The sequence below is a fragment of the Notolepis coatsorum genome (assembly GCF_963971535.1).
Source record: "Notolepis coatsorum genome assembly, chromosome: 8".
NCBI classification, from domain to species: Eukaryota; Metazoa; Chordata; class Actinopteri; order Aulopiformes; family Paralepididae; genus Notolepis; species Notolepis coatsorum.
The window spans coordinates 42831364-42851096 of record NC_140172.1 but is presented as its reverse complement, the minus strand read 5'-3'; the positions used below and the strand labels follow the sequence as shown (position 1 = coordinate 42851096).

General features: G+C 42.9%; 1 protein-coding gene across 11 annotated transcripts in view; it reads left to right on the top strand.

Annotated features, from left to right (window-relative positions):
* The window catches only part of elnb (elastin b), a 65386-nt gene that overhangs the window by 18938 nt on the left and 26715 nt on the right, over nucleotides 1-19733 (top strand). For 10 of the 11 annotated variants that reach the window (XM_084320673.1, XM_084320670.1, XM_084320669.1 and 7 more), the window contains exons 8-27: nucleotides 400-462; nucleotides 2054-2134; nucleotides 2598-3215; nucleotides 3486-3560; nucleotides 5109-5156; nucleotides 5253-5315; nucleotides 5757-5819; nucleotides 7399-7461; nucleotides 8666-8713; nucleotides 8877-9002; nucleotides 9240-9275; nucleotides 9416-10369; nucleotides 10903-10935; nucleotides 11043-12086; nucleotides 12207-12227; nucleotides 15178-15210; nucleotides 15313-15366; nucleotides 16369-16572; nucleotides 17894-17932; nucleotides 18315-18485. In XM_084320673.1, the coding sequence (XP_084176799.1) occupies nucleotides 400-462; nucleotides 2054-2134; nucleotides 2598-3215; nucleotides 3486-3560; nucleotides 5109-5156; nucleotides 5253-5315; nucleotides 5757-5819; nucleotides 7399-7461; nucleotides 8666-8713; nucleotides 8877-9002; nucleotides 9240-9275; nucleotides 9416-10369; nucleotides 10903-10935; nucleotides 11043-12086; nucleotides 12207-12227; nucleotides 15178-15210; nucleotides 15313-15366; nucleotides 16369-16572; nucleotides 17894-17932; nucleotides 18315-18485 (3837 nt within the window). The remainder of the gene's footprint in view (nucleotides 1-399; nucleotides 463-2053; nucleotides 2135-2597; nucleotides 3216-3485; nucleotides 3561-5108; nucleotides 5157-5252; nucleotides 5316-5756; nucleotides 5820-7398; nucleotides 7462-8665; nucleotides 8714-8876; nucleotides 9003-9239; nucleotides 9276-9415; nucleotides 10370-10902; nucleotides 10936-11042; nucleotides 12087-12206; nucleotides 12228-15177; nucleotides 15211-15312; nucleotides 15367-16368; nucleotides 16573-17893; nucleotides 17933-18314; nucleotides 18486-19733) is intronic. The other variant, XM_084320671.1, reaches the window with a different exon arrangement.

The following is a 19733-nucleotide window of genomic DNA, read 5'->3' as shown; positions in this document are numbered from 1 at the left end:
AAAATAATAATAAAAAAGAATTGAATTGCTATTCTCATTTGGTTCATTACAATTTACTCAAGCTAGTAACAGTCACAGTATTTCTGGGAATACATTCCCTGAGATCCATAGATGTCCCTAGAATCAGATACCAAGAACATGCAAATGGACCATTTAAAAAAAAGTCTGTAAATGTTTATTCTACGTTCTTATGGAATGAATGAGATTAAAAAAAAATATATATATATATATATTTTTTTTTTTAAATTTATTTTAAATAAATGTTGAATTAATTTTCATAACGCGATAATTTGCTGTGTAATTAATTAATCTAATTAACGCGATAAACTGACAGCCCTAAGTATAATACTATCTAGTGACAGAAATACTAACCAAGTGTCTTTCCAATCTTGCCATTAGGATATGGAGGCCTTGGGGCTGGCAGAGGCCAGGGTGCCGGCGGGCTAGGAGCTGGTGGTCAAGGTCAGCCCAGTTTTCTTTTGTCCTGTTAATACCAAACCCTTTCACTGCCACACGACAAAGGGTTAACCCTTTCACTACCACACTACAGAAGGTTAACCCTTTCACTACCCCGTCTGTAGTCTGGTAGTGAAAGGTTAACCTTCTGTAGTGTGGTAGTGAAAGGGTTAAAGCTACAATTCCTAGGTGTAATAATAGACCATAAAATCTGCTGGAAACCTCACATAAAATATGTCCAAACTAAACTGTCAAGAAGCATTTCAGTCATGAGTAAAGTAAAGCACATTCTGGATAAAGAATCACTCTACATTCTCTACTGTTCACTAGTTTTACCATATTTAAATGACTGTGCTGAAGTCTGGGCCATAAGGATCATAGATATCTATAGAACACTAGATAGCTTAAGGCGGAGTCACCAGCGTCACTGAACCGCCGCCATCTTGCTCCAGTTAGCCTTGAGTGAGAGTGAGTGAGCTGCACAGACAAAAATACTCATAACTCGCTGAAATATTGACGGATTTACAAACGGGTATAAACATCAAAGATGTAGTTATGATACTGCATACTTATAAAAAGAATTTTTTTTTAAAGATGTTTTTTTTTACAAACCGCTTGAATCATAGCCACGTTAATAATCCTTGTAATAAACCAAACCGTTTGTAAATCCGTCAATATTTCAGCGAGTTATGAGTATTTTTGTCTGTGCAGCTCACTCACTCTCACTCAAGGCTAACTGGAGCAAGATGGCGGCGGTTCAGTGACGTCGCTCTCCATTGGCCGGCAGCGCGGGCAAGCTATCTAGTGTTCTATATATATCTATGATAAGGATAGTTCACATTGCAGGTTATTGTGATCACACAAACATATTATTTTTAAAGTAAAAAACATTAAAGTTAAATGATCTTGTGGAATTTAAAACGGCACAATTAATGTATAAAGCAGGAAACATTCAAGAACTGTTCCTTGATAGAGAGGGTGGTTATAATCTGAGGGGAGAACTCAGTTTAAAAGTTCTTAGTGTACGCACTACCATGAGAAGACACTGCATCTCAATATGTGGAGTGAAACTGTGGAACAGTCTGAATGTGGTGCTAAAGCAATGTCCAAATATGAGACAATTCAAACAGATTTATAAGGAAATGATGTTCACGAGGTACAGGGATGAGGAAGGGACTTGATATTCACGGGTGTTTACATTTTTATTTTATTTCTTTCATGTTTTACATATATAGTTTTAGTTTTTTTTGTTTTGCGTATATTTGTTTTGAAATGTTTTAAATGAGTACACTCGTTTGAGTAGTGGAAAAGGGGTAGGATTAAATAAGTGTATACTTCTTCCTACTCCTTTTCGAACATGTAAATTGAGTTATGTTTAGCTTTTGTTTAGTTATTTATTTAGTTTGAGTTATGTTTTGATTTTGTTTAGTTATTTATTCTGTTTGTATTTATTTACATGTTCGAAATAAAGATTTCAAAAAAAAAAATATTAACAATCCAGCACTTGCTGCACTTCAGATTTTCTTACACTTGATATGTGAAATTATTGTCTGGAGTGATTCTATAGTAATTATATCAAAGCTCTTTCCTGTCCCAGGGGGCTATGGGGGCGGTTATGGGCCAGGTGGTGGTCAGTACCCAGGGGGAGGTGGAGCAGGCCCCAAACCTCCCAAATCAGGTAACTAAAGTAGCACATTACATAGGCAACATTTGATGGATTTTCTTCTTTTTTTTTTTGCTGTGGCTAAGCAGCTAGTTTGTCCGTTCCAAAAAATATCACAACATAGTATATGATAGAGCTAGAAAAGTTGCCACAATAGATATTGGTGTACCAATGCATAAAAACAAATATAACTGTTCAGGCTGTTCACCCAATTCTCACATGTGGGACCAATGTCATTCATTGTTTTTTTCAGAAAGTTGCGAGACCAATGACTGCCACACACCCAATTAAAAAAAATGCATTGTACAAAACAATTGACGTGTTACTCGTGAACACTTTGTTCGATTTTCACTTTTCACAAAAATCACATGCTAGGAAGTACATTTTGCTACAAGGATAGATATAGCTGCGCCACTTCCTCCCAACAAATATCACACCAATCAGTCATATAATCAAAGTAAAATTTTCTCTACATCAGGTGGAGCTGGAACAGCACTTGGAGGAACAGGATATGGGCCTGGTGGAGCAGGAGTTGGGCCTGGTGGAGCAGGATATGGGCCTGGTGGAACAGGATATGGGCCTGGTGGAGCAGGAGTTGGGCCTGGTGGAGCAGGATATGGGCCTGGTGGAACAGGATATGGGCCTGGTGGAGCAGGAGTCGGGCCTGGTGGAGCAGGAGTTGGGCCTGGTGGAGCAGGATATGGGCCTGGTGGAGCAGGAGTCGGGCCTGGTGGAACAGGATATGGGCCTGGCGGAGCAGGATATGGGCCTGGTGGAGCAGGATATGGGCCTGGTGGAACAGGATATGGGCCTGGTGGAGCAGGAGTCGGGCCTGGTGGAGCAGGAGTTGGGCCTGGTGGAGCAGGATATGGGCCTGGTGGAGCAGGAGTCGGGCCTGGTGGAACAGGATATGGGCCTGGTGGAGCAGGAGTTGGGCCTGGTGGAGCAGGATATGGGCCTGGTGGAGCAGGAGTCGGGCCTGGTGGAACAGGATATGGGCCTGGTGGAGCAGGAGTTGGGCCTGGTGGAACAGGATATGGGCCTGGTGGAGCAGGAGTTGGCTTTGGTCCTGGTGGAGCTGCTGTGCCAGCAGGAGGTAAGTGATTAGATCTAACATTACATCAGTCTGTACAGTACATATTATGGCATGTATAAAAAATACTCCATATGAAATGTTAAGGAAATTAAAAAGTTATGTAAAACGTATGTTTAGCTGTCGCACACTGCCACACCGAAAGATCAGGCACATTCCTTTGAGTGTAAAAAGGCTCCCATCCAATATTTAGTGTTCGGTGGTGGGGCTACCCTTTTGTTAACATTTGGATTGCAGGGTGCACCTTTAAAATAATGTAATCTCTTGTTCCAGGTCCAGTGCTGCCACAGACAGGAGTCTCCGGAGGGGGACCTGGAGGGAAGAGTAAAGCCTCTAAACAAATTCCAGGTAAACTACAAATCCTACAGGTTAATAATAATAATAATGGCTTGGATTTATATAGCGCCTTTCACATACCCAAGGCGCTTTACAAAAAAGGGGGAGGGGGGAAAGGGATAATGGTGGCCTAAACTGAGAAACAAATTACAAAAACAAAACAGAGCAAACAGAACAGAACAACAGAACAAAACAAAATAGAACAAACAGAATGAACAGGATGCTAAGGAGCATCAGAGTGGGTGAAGAGGTGGGTTTTCAGCAGGTTTTTAAAGTGGATGTCCATGGTGAGGGAGTTCCAAAGGGTGGGGGCAGCGACACTAAAAGCCCTGTCCCCAATGGTCCGCAACCTGGCTTGTGGGATGGTGAGTAAGCCTGTGTCAGAGGAGCGGAGATTCCGGGAGGGGGTGTAGGTGTGGAGAAGGTCGGATAGGTATTGAGGGGCAGTGGTGTGTAGGGATTTATATGTGAACAGGAGGATCTTGAAAGTGACACGAGATTTTACGGGAAACCAGTGAAGGTGTATGAGGGTGGGAGTGATGTGCTGCCAGGGTTTGGTGCGGGTGAGAACCCAGGCGGCAGAGTTCTGAACGTACTGGAGCCTATCCAGGGCTTTGTGGGTCACCCCGGATAGGACTCCATTACAATAGTCCAAATGGGAGGTTATGAAGGCGTGGATGAGGGTCTCAGCCACAAAGTCTGTAAGTGAGGGCCGGAGTCTTGAAATGTTCTTGAGGTGAAAAAAGGCTGATTTAGTGACAGATTTTATATGGGGGATAAATGAGAGTGTGGAGTCCAGAATTACACCTAGGTTGTGTAGAATGGAGCAGCCATCAATGGTGAGGACTAGATCCCCAATCTTCCTGAGTGCCTTGGAAGCCACAACCATAAGCTCTGTTTTGTTACTGTTGAGTTTGAGAGAGTTTGATGACATCCAGGTTTTGAGGTCGTGCAGGCAGTTCAACAGGGACTGGGGAGGGAGCTGAGTGGAGGGTTTGGTGTATACATAGAGTTGAGTGTCGTCGGCGTACTGTAGCAGTGGAAGTTGAGGCCATGGTGGCGGATGATCTGGCCAAGGGGAAGCATGTAGATTATGAAAAGGAGGGGGCCAAGGACAAAACCTTATGGTACTCCTTGGTTGACTGGGGCAGGGGGGGATCTGGAGTTGTTGATGGTGATGAACTGTTTCCTGTTTGAGAGATATGACTGGAGCCAGGAGAGAGCTGTGCCAGTGACGCTGCGGTAGTCATACATGCGGTCCAGAAGGGTAGTGTGGCAGACTGTATCAAATGCAGCAGACAGGTTGAGAAAAATTTGAATGTTGATGTGTCCAGAGCCAGCTGAGATGAGGAGGTCGTTGGTGATTTTAATTAGGGCAGTCTCTGTGCTGTGATTTGCTCTAAAACCGGATTGAAGGGGTTCATAGAGCTCATGGTTGGACATGTGTTGGTGTAGTTGGGCGGCAACTTCTCTTTCGAAGATCTTACTGATCATATCATAGACCAGAATGGTTGGAGGTTTACATTTTATTTTATTATGTTCTCTGTTTTGTTCATATAGGTGTTGGAATACCTGGACTCTACCAAGGTGGACTTGTACCTGGCCAAGGTATGTCTAGGAACAAATATAGTGTATATAGGCTACTGTGACTGTTTATCAGTGATGTGATTATTATCTCCTGTTCCCCCCTCATTCCCTGGTTAGGTTTCGTTGCTCGTGGTGTTCTCCCTGGTGTGGCTACAGGTTCAGGACTTACACCCCAGACTGGTGAGTCTATACCACTCAGTAGGCAGACATACAGTGCCATTATAATATAGCTATTTCTTGCAAATGGATAATATATAAGGGATGATGAATGAGAGGCCAGGCAGTTTAAATGACACAGAGGTTGTGCATTGGGCCTGAGGCGTAGCTGCGAAGGTCATTTAAACTAAGTAATGCCCAGAGTACAGCTTTTCACTGGAAAATATAATTCTGAAAAGAAAATAAGATTGAAAAGTTTGACTTTTTCCTTAGCAATGCATTCAAAGAGACAGGGGTCGGGTCTTGTTAGTCCCCGTTATCAAGCTGGCTGCGGAGTGAACCGACTTCTCTTTAAACAGACTGTGCAGAAATAATGGCCACTTCTCAGGCAATCACAGCTCAGTATTCACACACGCTGTTGTTCATATCCCTGATAATCACTACGGTCGCCCCTTCTCCTCACAGGCAGCGGAATACTGGGCCAGGGAGGAGTCGGAGCTGGAGCTGGAGCTGGAGTTGGTAATGGAGGTGAGTGTCAGAAACAGATATTTTTTACACGGCAGACATGTTGACGTGTCATAGCAGGGTAAGCATATCTGTAACTAATAATAATTAATAATGGCTCCATTCCATTTAGATGTGCCAGAGAGCCAAGCTAGTAAGCCAGCAATAATAATAATAATTCATTTATTTTGTATAGCGCTTTTCAATGACCCAAAGTCGCTTACAATAGGCAAAAAACTAAGAAAACAAAGAAACATAGAACCACAGGGAAACGGAGAACAATATGAATACACAAGAACATAAAACCATGAGTAACGGATAACAAATACAGGAGTCAGTAGGGGAGACAGTCGGGAAATGAGTAAGGGAAACCGAGGGGGGTGGGGGGGGGGACAGGAGAGGAGAGAACGTAGGGCAGGGGGAAAAGGGTGGTAGGTGGGAGGAGGGTGGTTATGCGTAAGGAAGGTTGAATGCTAGGGAGAACAGGTAGGTTTTGAGTCTGGATTTGAAGGTGGAGAGTGAGGGAGAGTCTCTGATGGTCTGAGGGAGGGTGTTCCAGAGTCGGGGTGCAGCTCGTGAAAATGCCTGGTCACCAAAACGTTTGAGTTTGGATGACGGGACAGTGAGGGAAAGAGTGGAAGAGGACCGGAGGGAACGGGTGGGGCGGTAGGGGAGAAGGAGGTCAGTCAGGTAGGGGGGGGCCAGGCTATGGAGGGCTTTGAAGTTGATGCGTTCCTTGATCTGGAGTGAGTGGAGGGAGTGGAGGACAGGAGTGATGTGTTCACGGGACCGGGTGTTAGTGAGGAGGCGGGCGGCTGAGTTTTGGACCATCTGCAGTTTATGGAGGGAGCGGGAGGTGATGCCAATGAGGAGGGAGTTACAATAGTCCAGGCGGGAGGAGATGAAGGCGTGTATGAGGGATTCAGCAGCAGGGGGGGAGAAGCAGTGACGGATTTTGGCAATGTTGCGGAGGTGAAAATATGAAGTTTTTACAATGGAGCGGACATGGGGGTCAAATGAGAGGGTGGGGTCGAGGATGACACAGAGGTGGCGGACTAGGGGGGAGGGGGTGATGGTGAGTGTGATGGGTCCGGATCTGGTGAGGGTGGTGTTGGTGCCGATGATGATTGGTGTCGTTTGGCTGAGTAGTAGCTGGGTAGTGTAGAGGTCTAAGCACTGGGACAGCTGGGGTATAGTGTAGAGGTATAAGCACTGGAGTGGCTGGATAGTGTAGAGGTCTAAGCACTGGAGCAGCTGTGTAGTGTAGACTAAGGTCTAAACACTGGGTTCGGCTGGGTAGTGTAGAGGTCTAAGCACTGGAGCGGCTGGGTAATGTAGAGGTCTAAGCACTCGCCTACCACCACAGAGACGCTGTAACCTCTAAGTGCCGTACGCCCTCCCAGTGAAAAGAAGCAGCTGCCAACTCCACATGTATCAGAGGAGGCATGTTGTAGTCTACACCCTCCCCAGACCGACAGTAGGGGGCAGCTTAACGACCAGGAAGGGAATTGGTATTAGAACTAAATTGGGGAAATGGGAGCAAAGGAAAAAAAGGCAAAAATAAATGTAAATGCTGTTCTTCTTTCATTCATTCTTCCCTCAGCTGGCCGTGGACAGCAGTTAAATGGAGTGTTCGGTGGATACCCTCTCATCTCACCCAAGTCAGGTACACAGCAACACAGTATACTCTATAGTAGGGATGTTCGATATTGGCTTTTTTACCGATATCCAATATCCCGATATTGTCCAACTCTTAATTTCCGATACCGATATCAACCGATACCGATATAATATGCACAACATTATGCATACTTTTAAATAAATAAATAATAAATAAATAAATAATAATAAATAAATAAATAAAATAAGAATTTGTTCTTATTGCTTGCCTGGGTAAATAAAGGTTGAAAAGAAATTTAACCGCTTAACCTGCGGCCCCAAAAGTGTCCATTTCAGTTTTAGTTTTTGAGGACTGCATAATTTTTTTAGCACTTTATACGTATAGCACATGCATGAGCCTGGTCTCTTTTGAAAGATGACATTCTGAAGTTTCTGATTCCAGAAAGAAAATTCACTTTTAGTGCTAACGTAATAGAGTAACATACTGTAGGTCTGAACTTGAGTTGTAGAAAGACTTGTTACTCAAGTTTTTCTGTAGTAGTTAGTAGTCCAAAGGTAGTATTTCCCAAGAATGCCTGGAGGCTTTCAAATTTCATAAAGATCCATTCAGAAATTAGTGATTAGGAGTGATTTTGGTAAACTGTGTACAAAAGAAAAACTCAGTTTTCTCATAGACTTCAATTCATTCAGCTGTTTTTCTCTTCCTGTTTACGCTCGTTAGTTTTTCACCTAGATCCCTGATTCATACCCCAGATGGGGTATCATTGGAAAGCCACACTGGCTACAACCCTCCACAATCATGTTCGAGATCGCCAAATGATTGACGGAACTAGAGCCCCAAGAGTCGGGAGTGTTATTTTGCGCAATACCGTGTACTTTGCACAAGCCTCAAATACCGGCATGTAACTCGAGAACCGCTGAACGGAATTTTGACGGATTTTGTCGCTATCGACAGGCAACAAATAAGCCTTCAATTCAATATATATATTGTATTACAAAATATGCACACCGAGCCACTAGGGGTCGCCAAAGTGCCTGTGGGCAAATCGTCCTAAAAAGGGCCCACATGTGGGCCCCCGCAAGGTAAGAGGTTTTTTTAAACCGATACCGATAAGTTCCGATATTACATTTGAATGCCAATATCGGTAGGCCGATAATATAGGACATCTCTACTCTATAGTCATAGAATGATGAATACACAGAAGAAGAAAAATTAAGATTGAATATTATTTCATTTTATTTATTTCTAGGAGCAGGCAAATCAAAGAAGAACCCAGCCAAATCTGCTGCTAAATACGGTAAGGCCAAGAATCACTGTCATCACAAATTTAGGTCAATGTAATATGTAGTTGCTAAATAAACCGGTGTATCTGAATGTCTAACCAATAGATTAGATATTTAGATATATTAGATATAGAATACCGGTAGATATTCCTATTATGCTCTGTGATTTTCTACCAGGTGGAGTTGGAGCTGGAGGAGGTGTGCTCGGTCAAGGAGCAGGGAGACTTCCTGGGGGAGGGGCAGGATTTGGAGGTGGAGTTGGCACAGGAGGCGGGCCTGGAGGAAGTGCAGTACCTGGAGCAGGTAGGTTCTTACACAAAGTAGGCCTACATCGCCTGTGAAACCACTAGGGGCAGAGCGGCTAAATGTGAGCGACTGAATGTATGAGTAGTGATTTGCCGAGCTGCTTCACATCTAAAAATGAGTCATTCTGTATATTTGTGTGCAGATTCTATAATTGATTATTCTGTATATTATTGCACAGTGGTCATGTTTTAGTGTCTGTTATAGCTGTTGACTTCATCTTGTTTTATGCTACAGGTTATGGTCCTGGTTCAGCCAAAGCAAGAAAATATGGTAATTGATTTGCACATGCATGAAAAATAGAAATACCAAACAAAACCACCACAATGAACATTTTATGAACGCTTTTAATGATTACTCATTGCCCATTATTAAATCTTCCAACACATTTAAAATGCCTTATATCTCTCCAGGTCAGCCAGGAGGTGGGGCTGGTATTGTAGCTGGTGGTCTTGGATATGGTCCTGGTGGAGCTGGTTATGGGCCAGGCGGTGCTGGAACTGGCCCTGGTGGAGCTGGTTATGGGCCAGGCGGTGCTGGAACTGGTCCTGGTGGAGCTGGTTATGGGCCAGGCGGTGCTGGAACTGGTCCTGGTGGAGCTGGTTATGGGCCAGGCGGTGCTGGAACTGGTCCTAGTGGAGCTGGTTATGGGCCAGGCGGTGCTGGAACTGGTCCTGGTGGAGCTGGTTATGGGCCAGGCGGTGCTGGAACTGGTCCTGGTGGAGTTGGTTATGGGCCAGGCGGTGCTGGAACTGGTCCTGGTGGAGCTGGTTATGGGCCAGGTGGTGCTGGAACTGGTCCTGGTGGAGCTGGTTATGGGCCAGGCGGTGCTGGAACTGGTCCTGGGGGAGTTGGTTATGGGCCAGGCGGTGCTGGAACTGGTCCTGGGGGAGTTGGTTATGGGCCAGGCGGTGCTGGAACTGGCCCTGGTGGAGCTGGTTATGGGCCAGGCGGTGCTGGAACTGGTCCTGGTGGAGCTGGTTATGGGCCAGGCGGTGCTGGAACTGGTCCTGGGGGAGTTGGTTATGGGCCAGGCGGTGCTGGAACTGGCCCTGGTGGAGCTGGTTATGGGCCGGGCGGTGCTGGAACTGGTCCTGGGGGAGTTGGTTATGGGCCAGGCGGTGCTGGAACTGGCCCTGGTGGAGCTGGTTATGGGCCAGGCGGTGCTGGAACTGGTCCTGGGGGAGTTGGTTATGGGCCAGGCGGTGCTGGAACTGGTCCTGGGGGAGTTGGCCCTGGTGGAGCTGGTTATGGGCCAGGCGGTGCTGGAACTGGCCCTGGTGGAGCTGGTTATGGGCCAGGCGGTGCTGGGTATGGGCCTGGTGGAGCTGGAGCTGGACCCGGCGGGGCAGGAGTCGGACCCGGAGGTAATTCTGAATGAATACGGTTTTGGTTTGGGGGAATCCTAGATTCCTACAACTCCTACAAATACTGTGTACAAAAAGTTCATAGTAAAAAAAGTTGTAATTGTGTACCTGTTAAGCCCTAGCCCTATTTTCTGAAAATCCGCCTAAAATACATACCTAAGTAAATGGAAGATGGCTCCACTTCTATAAGATCCATTTGCATGTTCTTGGTATCTAGGGACATCTATGGATCTCATGGAATGTATTCCCAGTGTCAGAAATATTGTGTCTGTTACTAGGTTGAGTAAACGAAAAACTCACTAATAACACTTTAACCTATTGGTAAACAAACGTATTGCTGAAAATATACTCTATGACTGCTGTTGTGACATGGTTAGGGTCTTTACTCTTGGATACATTTGAAAGAAAACGCTACTTAATGTCATACAGTCTGGAGAGATTGATTTATGACGTGACCGCATGGGCTAAATAGGTTAAGAGGTTAACAAGTAAATCATTATAATGGCTTCTAAAATATATTGTTTGTATTTCAGGATATGATGCCGATGCGAAAGCCCGTAAATATGGTATGTATAGTTCTCATTTATCTAATGAAGAATTGCAGTTTACATTGCATCTGGTACTTTTAAAAGTACATATTTCTATTTGCTAAATTCTGTTATTATCCTGACAGGAATGTTAAGTGGATCTCTTGGAGCCGGTGGTGTTGGTGCAGGTACTGGCTATCGACCTGGTGGTGGGTTTGGTCCTGGTGGAGCTGGTACTGGTCCTGGTGGAGCTGGTACTGGCTTTGGTCCTGGTGGAGCTGGTGCTGGTGGAGCTGGTACTGGCTTTGGACCTGGTGGAGCTGGTCCTGGTGGAGCTGGTACTGGTTATGGTCCTGGTGGAGCTGGTACTGGTTATGGTCCTGGTGGAGCTGGTACTGGTCCTGGTGGAGCTGGAACTGGTTATGGACCTGGTGGAGCTGGTACTGGTCCTGGTGGAGCTGGAACTGGTTATGGTCCTGGTGGAGCTGGAACTGGTTATGGACCTGGTGGAGCTGGAACTGGTTATGGTCCTGGTGGAGCTGGAACTGGTTATGGACCTGGTGGAGCTGGTACTGGTCCTGGTGGAGCTGGAACTGGTTATGGACCTGGTGGAGCTGGTTATGGACCTGGTGGAGCTGGTACTGGTCCTGGTGGAGCTGGTACTGGTCCTGGTGGAGCTGGAACTGGTTATGGTCCTGGTGGAGCTGGAACTGGTTATGGACCTGGTGGAGCTGGTACTGGTCCTGGTGGAGCTGGTACTGGTTATGGTCCTGGTGGAGCTGGTACTGGTCCTGGTGGAGCTGGTACTGGTTATGGACCTGGTGGAGCTGGTACTGGTTATGGTCCTGGTGGAGCTGGTACTGGTCCTGGTGGAGCTGGAACTGGTTATGGTCCTGGTGGAGCTGGAACTGGTTATGGACCTGGTGGAGCTGGTTATGGACCTGGTGGAGCTGGTACTGGTCCTGGTGGAGCTGGTACTGGTTATGGACCTGGTGGAGCTGGTACTGGTTATGGACCTGGTGGAGCTGGTACTGGTTATGGACCTGGTGGAGCTGGAACTGGTCCTGGTAGAGCTGGAACTGGTTATGGACCTGGTGGAGCTGGTACTGGTCCTGGTGGAGCTGGTACTGGTTATGGACCTGGTGGAGCTGGAGCTGTTCCTGGAGCTGGAACTGGTTATGGACCTGGTGGTAAGTTAAAGACAGTGTCTAAATAAGAAAACAGATACATTATGTATGGTTGCACAATAAAGCTAAGCTTATAAGTGTAAGCCCCCTTATAAATAATGCTTTTTTTGTTTGTTCTTTTAGGTGCTAAAACACGGAAATATGGTAAGAAGGGACAAATGTAGTATTTGTATCTAACTACATAATATAATATGTAGTGAGAGACATTTTCAGAAATCTGTGATTCCATTTAGTTCATAGTCAACAGATTTTTTGATGAAAACCATTGATGTTTTGTTTCGTACGCAGTAGTGCCATACTGCCAGTGATGGGCAAGCTACTTGGAAAATGTAGCAAGCTACACTACAAGTTACTCTCGATTAAATATAGCTCAACTACAATGGAAGCTATCCCCAGATAAATGTAGCAAGCTACACTACAAGAATATGGCAAAAATAGCTAGCTACATCGGCACTACCTTTTTTTTTTTTTTTTTACTTCATGATCAAGTTTCCATCAAACAAATAGACAGGCAAAATAAATGCTCAGTTTGATTGTTTATTATAAAACTGAAACAAGCCCTCGGTCTGGCTTTTTGTGTCATCCTTTTAACATGAACTTGTATTATGTACAAAATCCAGGAAGGCAAGTTTAGCTGGGTGCAGCCTCTACAAAAGAAAAGAAAGAGACCATTTGGTTTGATCAGTTTTTATAGTATAGTTTGTTGATTACTTTTGATGCAGTAATGGTCTTTTTCTTTTCTATTCTATCTTTATGTATTATTTATCCCTAAACTCTGCATCTTCTGGCTGCCTGATACCCTCTCCTAGCTGAAACCTGCCCACTTTATCAACCAAAAACACACTTCTTCAATATCTGAATTTTAACTAATAATAACTGTCTTACTGCATTTTACTATTATGCTACCATGTCTATACTACCACCAACTATGCTAATATGTCTATACTACTACAGTACAGTATGTACTCAAGAGTATAACACTCAAGCTCGACACTGCTAGACAAACAATACTACTTATCCTTGGCTGCTAGATGTACCACTCACTCCTGCTGACTTGTTGTACACAATTTGTAAGTTGCTTTGAATGAAAGCGTCAGCTAAATGACCAAATGTATTTAAATATGTAACTCACAAAACATTCCATGGCCCCAAAATCATGTGGGGACCCCCCCTGGGGGTCCTGACCCACAGGTTGAGAACCACTGCTCTAGGTGATATTTTCCCTCTTAGTGTATGTACTATTTATGGTAGTTTGTTTTTTCTTTTCTCCACCCCCATAATATTGTTCATTTTCTGCCTACAGTGAAACATGTTAGTTAAATCTGTTGACAAAAAGTGCACTGACTTGTGTGCTGTTTGGGAAAGCTTTTCATCAGCTTACCTGAATATATGTGTTCTCAAGTTAGTGCTGGTCGTGTGGGATGTTGAGAGAAGCTTCGTTTTTGGCGGACACAATAAACACATATGTTGTTGTTATTGACATCATCTTCATCAATGCCATCAGCCCTGGAAACATCGAATCCTTCTGCTATTTCGCGCGGACTAACGGTTCGTTCATTCATTCATGGTCTACTCTGTGTTTAGATTTTTTTTACTTCCTGGTTTGCCGAGCTGGAGTGGCATGTCCCGCCCTATCCTGCCTCTGATTGGCCTACCCAGAATGTTTTGGCCTAATCGTGAGTCGTCATACTCATATGTAAACCAACCAACCAATCATAGTGGGTTTTCTCCAATAGCATCCAGCTGCAGGACAGAAGAACACGACACTCTCAGGACCGAAGACACTATTTTTTTGTGTGTCTGTTTCTCCGGATATGTAGCGTGTAGCGTTTTGCTGACGCTACGGCACTACTTGATTAGAAAACTAGCTGCGCTACAGAGATCACTACTTGATTCAAAAGTAGCGATCACGCTACTGAAAAATGTAGTTAAGCTATGTAGCATCGCTACTTGTAGCTAGCTACTGCCCATCACTGCATACTGCACACCATCATGTATTTTCAACAGAAAATTCAACAGAACTCAGCTTTGCCTCCTTTTTCGAATAACTTTTACCTTTATTACAAAATACAATCAAATTAAATTAGTCTACATTTAACGATGGTTTATTAGTCTGGAACCAATCTGAGACACAAGATAAACCATCATTCGCTTCCCTAATTAATACTGCCAAAGTACCATGTGACATTATAATGTTGGTGTCGTCAGCAAACAAGATCGAGAATACTCCAGGAGATACCCAAGAAAAATCATTTATATAAATCAAAAATAAAAGGGGGCCAAGTATAGAGCCTTGAGGAACCCCACAGACTAGCTTTGCCCTGTCAGAGTCATCGCTATTAATGGAAACAAACTGTTCCTTATTATAAAGATAGTCACTGAGCCATTTAATCACATCGCCAGCCAAACCATACCTCTGAAGCTTTGATATAAGTATTTTATGGTCCACAGTATCAAAAGCTTTGGATAAATCCAGAAATATACCAATTGAAAATTGCTTATTGTCTAGTGCATCTGTAATTCTATCAATACACTGTAAGAGGGCCATGTAAGTAGAATGTTTTTGTCTGAAACCGTATTGATGTTCATATAATATATTATTGTCATTAAGATGTTTTAAAATTCTGGTATAAACCAGCTTCTCCAATATTTTAGACATGGACGGTAATATAGAAATCGGTCGGTAATTGGAAAATAACACCAGATTTAAACAGAGGTATAACTTTTGCCACTTTCAAGTCTCCTGGAACAACACCTGTTTCCAGAGAGAGTGAAAAAACGTGGTTCAATGGCTCAATTATTGATGGTAATACCTCTTTAAGCAGACTACTTTTAATATTATCATAACCTGCTGCTGAGTTTTTTTTATTTAAAATAATATCTTGTATTTCTTCAGAGGTAGGTGGTTCAAATATAGACATAGATGGGTACTGACCTTGAATCTTGTCAAGTGGACAGTTATTTGTGCTCTTAATATTTCATAGCTTTGCTTGGTTGAACTGAAGGCTTGTGGACTTTAACCATCAGCCACAGGGTGCCAGTCTTACATAGTGCAGCTTTAAACACAGTCATTTCCATTTTCTCTCTCTAACAGGTTATGGACCCGGATCAAAAGCTGCTAAATATGGTATGAACATGAACACACAAATCTATTCACAATAACATTATTATGGAAATACATTCCAAATCTCTATGAGGAGCTGATTAATTTGATTTGATCCCGGGGCAGGCCAGGGTGGAGCAGGAGCTGGTGGGGTACTTGGAGGTGGAGTAGGACGAGGTGGTAAGTGTGAAGCTCCCGTGAGTCATATCTGTTTGAAATTATTACACATAAATCGGCATCATAGAGCTGTTTCAGGTAAAGAATATAGTTTTAAAATCAGCATGATGCTTCAGATAAAGAATATAATTTTAAAATCAGCATGATTCCGCTCCTCAGTATTTTTCTTCTAGGCTTTTACACAATTGGTTTATAATGAAACAATTATTACCCTTAAAAAGTGTGAAGGGATAGCTATAGTTTAGATTGTTGTTAGCTAGCTAACTAGTTGTTGATGATGGCTGTTAGCCTTGATGCTATCAAGACATTCCAGTTGGGGTTGGTCGTCACATTTTATTTGGGGTTGGTTGTCACATGTTGTGTAGGCTATTATTGTTAGGCCGATTTATTGTGTTCTTATTTTGTTATATAGAATGGCCTAAACATGTGTTTCCTGTTTATGTTCATGTTAAGATGCATTAAGTTATGTATTTTTGTCAACTTGTTAATGCAATTAAACTTTCAAATTTAGTTCTGCCTTCTTGTCTTCTTTTTAAGATTATTTTGTCACACTTTTTACTCTAGTGTGAATTGCTCATCATCAAAACATCTTTCAATAGTCATTCCTACATTAAATTGAAGCTTAAGATGTTGGCTTGAAATGTGTATCCCTCTCATTTTCCAACTTATTGTAACAAAGAGTTAATCACCTATCAAAGACACTCTGACACATGGTGTGACAACCAACCCCATAGTCTGTGACAGCCATCCCCATGATAGGGTTGGTTGTCACAATGTGTCAGAGTGTCTTTGATAGGTGATTAACTCTTTGTTACAATACGTTGGAAAATTAGAGGGATACACATTTCAAGCCAACATCTTAAGCTTCAATTTAATGTAGGAATGACTATTGAAAGATGTTTTGATGATGAGCAATTCACACTAGAGTAGAAAGTATGACAACGTCCCCCGTTCTCCCCTACAGACAGTGAAATAATATAAATTTTATTTTGTTGAATTACATAGGTGGCTATGGACCCGGTGGAGCTGGTACTGGTCCTGGTGGAGCTGGAACTGGTTATGGACCTGGTGGAGCTGGCACTGGTCCTGGTTATGGACCTGGTGGAGCTGGCACTGGTTATGGACCTGGTGGAGCTGGAACTGGTTATGGTCCTGGTGGAGCTGGAACTGGTTATGGACCAGGAGGCTTCAGACCTGGTGCTGGAACAGGTGGGTCTTCAGTCGGGCAGAGGGGCAACCAGGGAGTTGAGAATGAGATTTTGAGATTGCAGTTGGATGATAGAGGTTGGTTTTGTGTTAGATTGTTTTTGTTTAAATCTGTAATTTAGATTAGAATCAGAAACTATTTATTCACGAACTGAGTGTACAGGAATTTGTCGTGGTGATAGTGGCGCAAAGACATACAGTATCAACCGCTTAAACAGTATGACATAAGCACATGGTACCTTACAAACAAATACGGGACAAATAGGGATGTATGTACTGTATATGTGTATCAAAAACTAGATGGTTAATCTCATGGGGTTTATCCTTTCAATAAATACATTTCAAATGTATCACTCTCCACTGTAGTATGTACATCAATATTAGTGGCATGGCATACAGTGGTTGTGTCTGTGGAGGGAAGTGTATGTACATTGAGGAATACTGAATAAGTAGTATGAGATATGTTGTGAGCAATAGAGTCCTGACATGATTTCTGAGTTGAAAGTGTCATAGTGTGCAAAGTCTGGCGTGGTACGGGTTGTACAAACAGTGGAAGGTAAGGTGAGAATATACAAACACTGCATAGGTAATAAATCAATTGAACAGAATAAGGAACTCTGGAACACTCTAAGTTCATCATTGAGGTCAACAACCTCCTTATCTATCTTTAGAAAGCAACTAAAAGGCCATTTAATTTCATCATAAATCATCAACTTAAGTTAGTCCTGTGTAACAGTGTTACCTATATGGCTGGTTCTTTTGTTCTTTTTCTTCATTATATATTTTTCACATGTTATTCTCCTCTCCTTTGCCTTCTTGTACTTTTTTTCTTTATTTTTGTCTTGTTATTGGCTCTTGTTGCTGTGTTTTGAACATGATATCTATCCGTGTCTATCTTCCATTTTTTCGTTATAATGTTTGCCTTATGTCTCTGATCTTGTTTTGAGTTTCTTTTCTTGACCATGTTTACATGTATTTCGTTCATATATGATTATGGACATTGATGGGACGGGAGTGGAACTTTGTACAAGCCCTTTGGGCTTCATTCCCTCCTAGCACTGTTTTTAAATAATGTGCTAAATAAATAAACTAAAACTAAACTAAGGTCGCAGGACGTACGGAGCATTAAGTAATAACTAGTAAGTAGCATGGCAATAAATAGGAGAATTGTAGCAGTACTCAGTTCTGCTAGATTAATAGATAATTTCACTATAGATGTATGTGGTAATTTACTATATATATATATAATTCTTAAAATATTTTTTATTGTGCTGTCTCCATGTCTGTGTGTAGTCACTTTGTCTTTGCTTGGTTGTGATTTTAGGCTATGGTACAGGGGCTGGATCTAAAGCTGCTAAATATGGTAAGAATGTGTGTGTTCTGGCATCATTCTGTAGAATGTGTAATGATGTAACTTTTGTAATGATTCAGATACCAGTAGTTGTGTACTTATTTAAACTTTTTAGTTGTATTTAAATATACTTAGTTGTACTTCTTTTATTGCACATACCGCAGACAGTTTATTGTTTATTGTATATAAGATAAATACCTACTTTTTATTCTGTAAATTGTTGCTTTTTTAGTCCTTTATGCTGTGGAGCAAAAGGAGTGTAAGAATTCCATTGTACTTGTCCATATGGCAAATAAAACGATCTGAATCTGAATCTATGTAAGTTGATTTGAACCGAAAGGAAAATGATTGTGAGGGCTCTTTCATTCTGCCTGTTGTCCCTGTTAAATTCTAGGACAACTGGGTGGAGGTGGAACCGGGACTGGGCCAGGGACTGGAACCGGGACTGGGACCGGGACTGGGACTGGAACCGGGCCTGGGACTGGAACCGGAACCGGGCCTGGGACTGGGACCGGGACCGGGACTGTAGCTGGAACTGGAACCGGAGCAGGGACTGGTACTGGCGGTAAGATTCTGATTGAACTAGTGCTACAGAGAAGATTCATCTTAATTCAAAACGTATCAATACAATGCAATTTAAATATATTATGTTATTCTTTTCACAAGAGTTTTCATCAAATATTATGATAATATAATGCTGCTGAAGAGTAGTATGATAAATTGAAACAAATCAAATCATAATCAAATCAAATGTATTTGTAAGGCCCGACAACACACGTTCATGTCCCCACCTGTTAGGATTAGGTGGCGAGGGAAGGAGAGGAGAACCCAATATGCGGAATGACAGGCGGCAGAAGCGGCAGGATAACGTGTAGTGACGGACTTTACTGAGTACAACGGCACGTTACAAAAGAACATAAACGGCGCAGCCGAGCTGGCATTAATAAACAACGAACTGTGAACTCGAAAATAAAAGGCAACAAAACGGAACACTAACAACACTTACTTAGACAGAACAACAAAAGCGCAAGGAAGACGTAGACAGGAACAAGGGGTAACCGGAGGTAATGACGCCACAAGGAAGTAAGGACAGAACACACTTAAATACACAGACTAATTATGATGAGCAACACCTGGCAGGCCAGGCCAAAACACAGAATCAAATAAACACCAAACTAGACACAAAAGCATTATCACAATAACACAACCAGACAGGAGGACAACATCACACAAGGGAAGGGAAAACCAACGACAACAAGCATAATGAAATCACATTAATCATACTAATCATACTTGACAACACAGATATAATAATGGCCTGCACCATCTGATGGTGCCCGCTAGAGGGCGGCAGGCGACTACTGTTCATCTTGTCCTCACAGCCCCAGACAGGATTTAGTCTGGGACTGTTACACCCACCATGAAATCCAAAATAAAATGTAAAATAAATAAATGCAACACTCGCAGACATACCCCACGCGAAGGTAAGGAAAAACTCACTAAAAACCTAGCAATAGGAAAAAAGCACCACAGGCAATGTAGAGGAGAGAAACTTCAGAAAAGGGACGTTCAAGGGGGGGTCTCCCTTATTAGATGTCGGTGATAGTAGTGTTACTATAAAACAGGCGAAACAGTTGGTAAGTATGGACATATATGTGTAATAAAACACAAATATGTACATGAGATAGCAACTGGGGTACATAAGAACATTTAGAAAGATTGAAAATAGAATAGAGCTGATAGCGGATCCATTTGAAGTATGGGGGGCCATCACCACGGGACGTCCACCATTTTGGTCATCACCACGAGACAT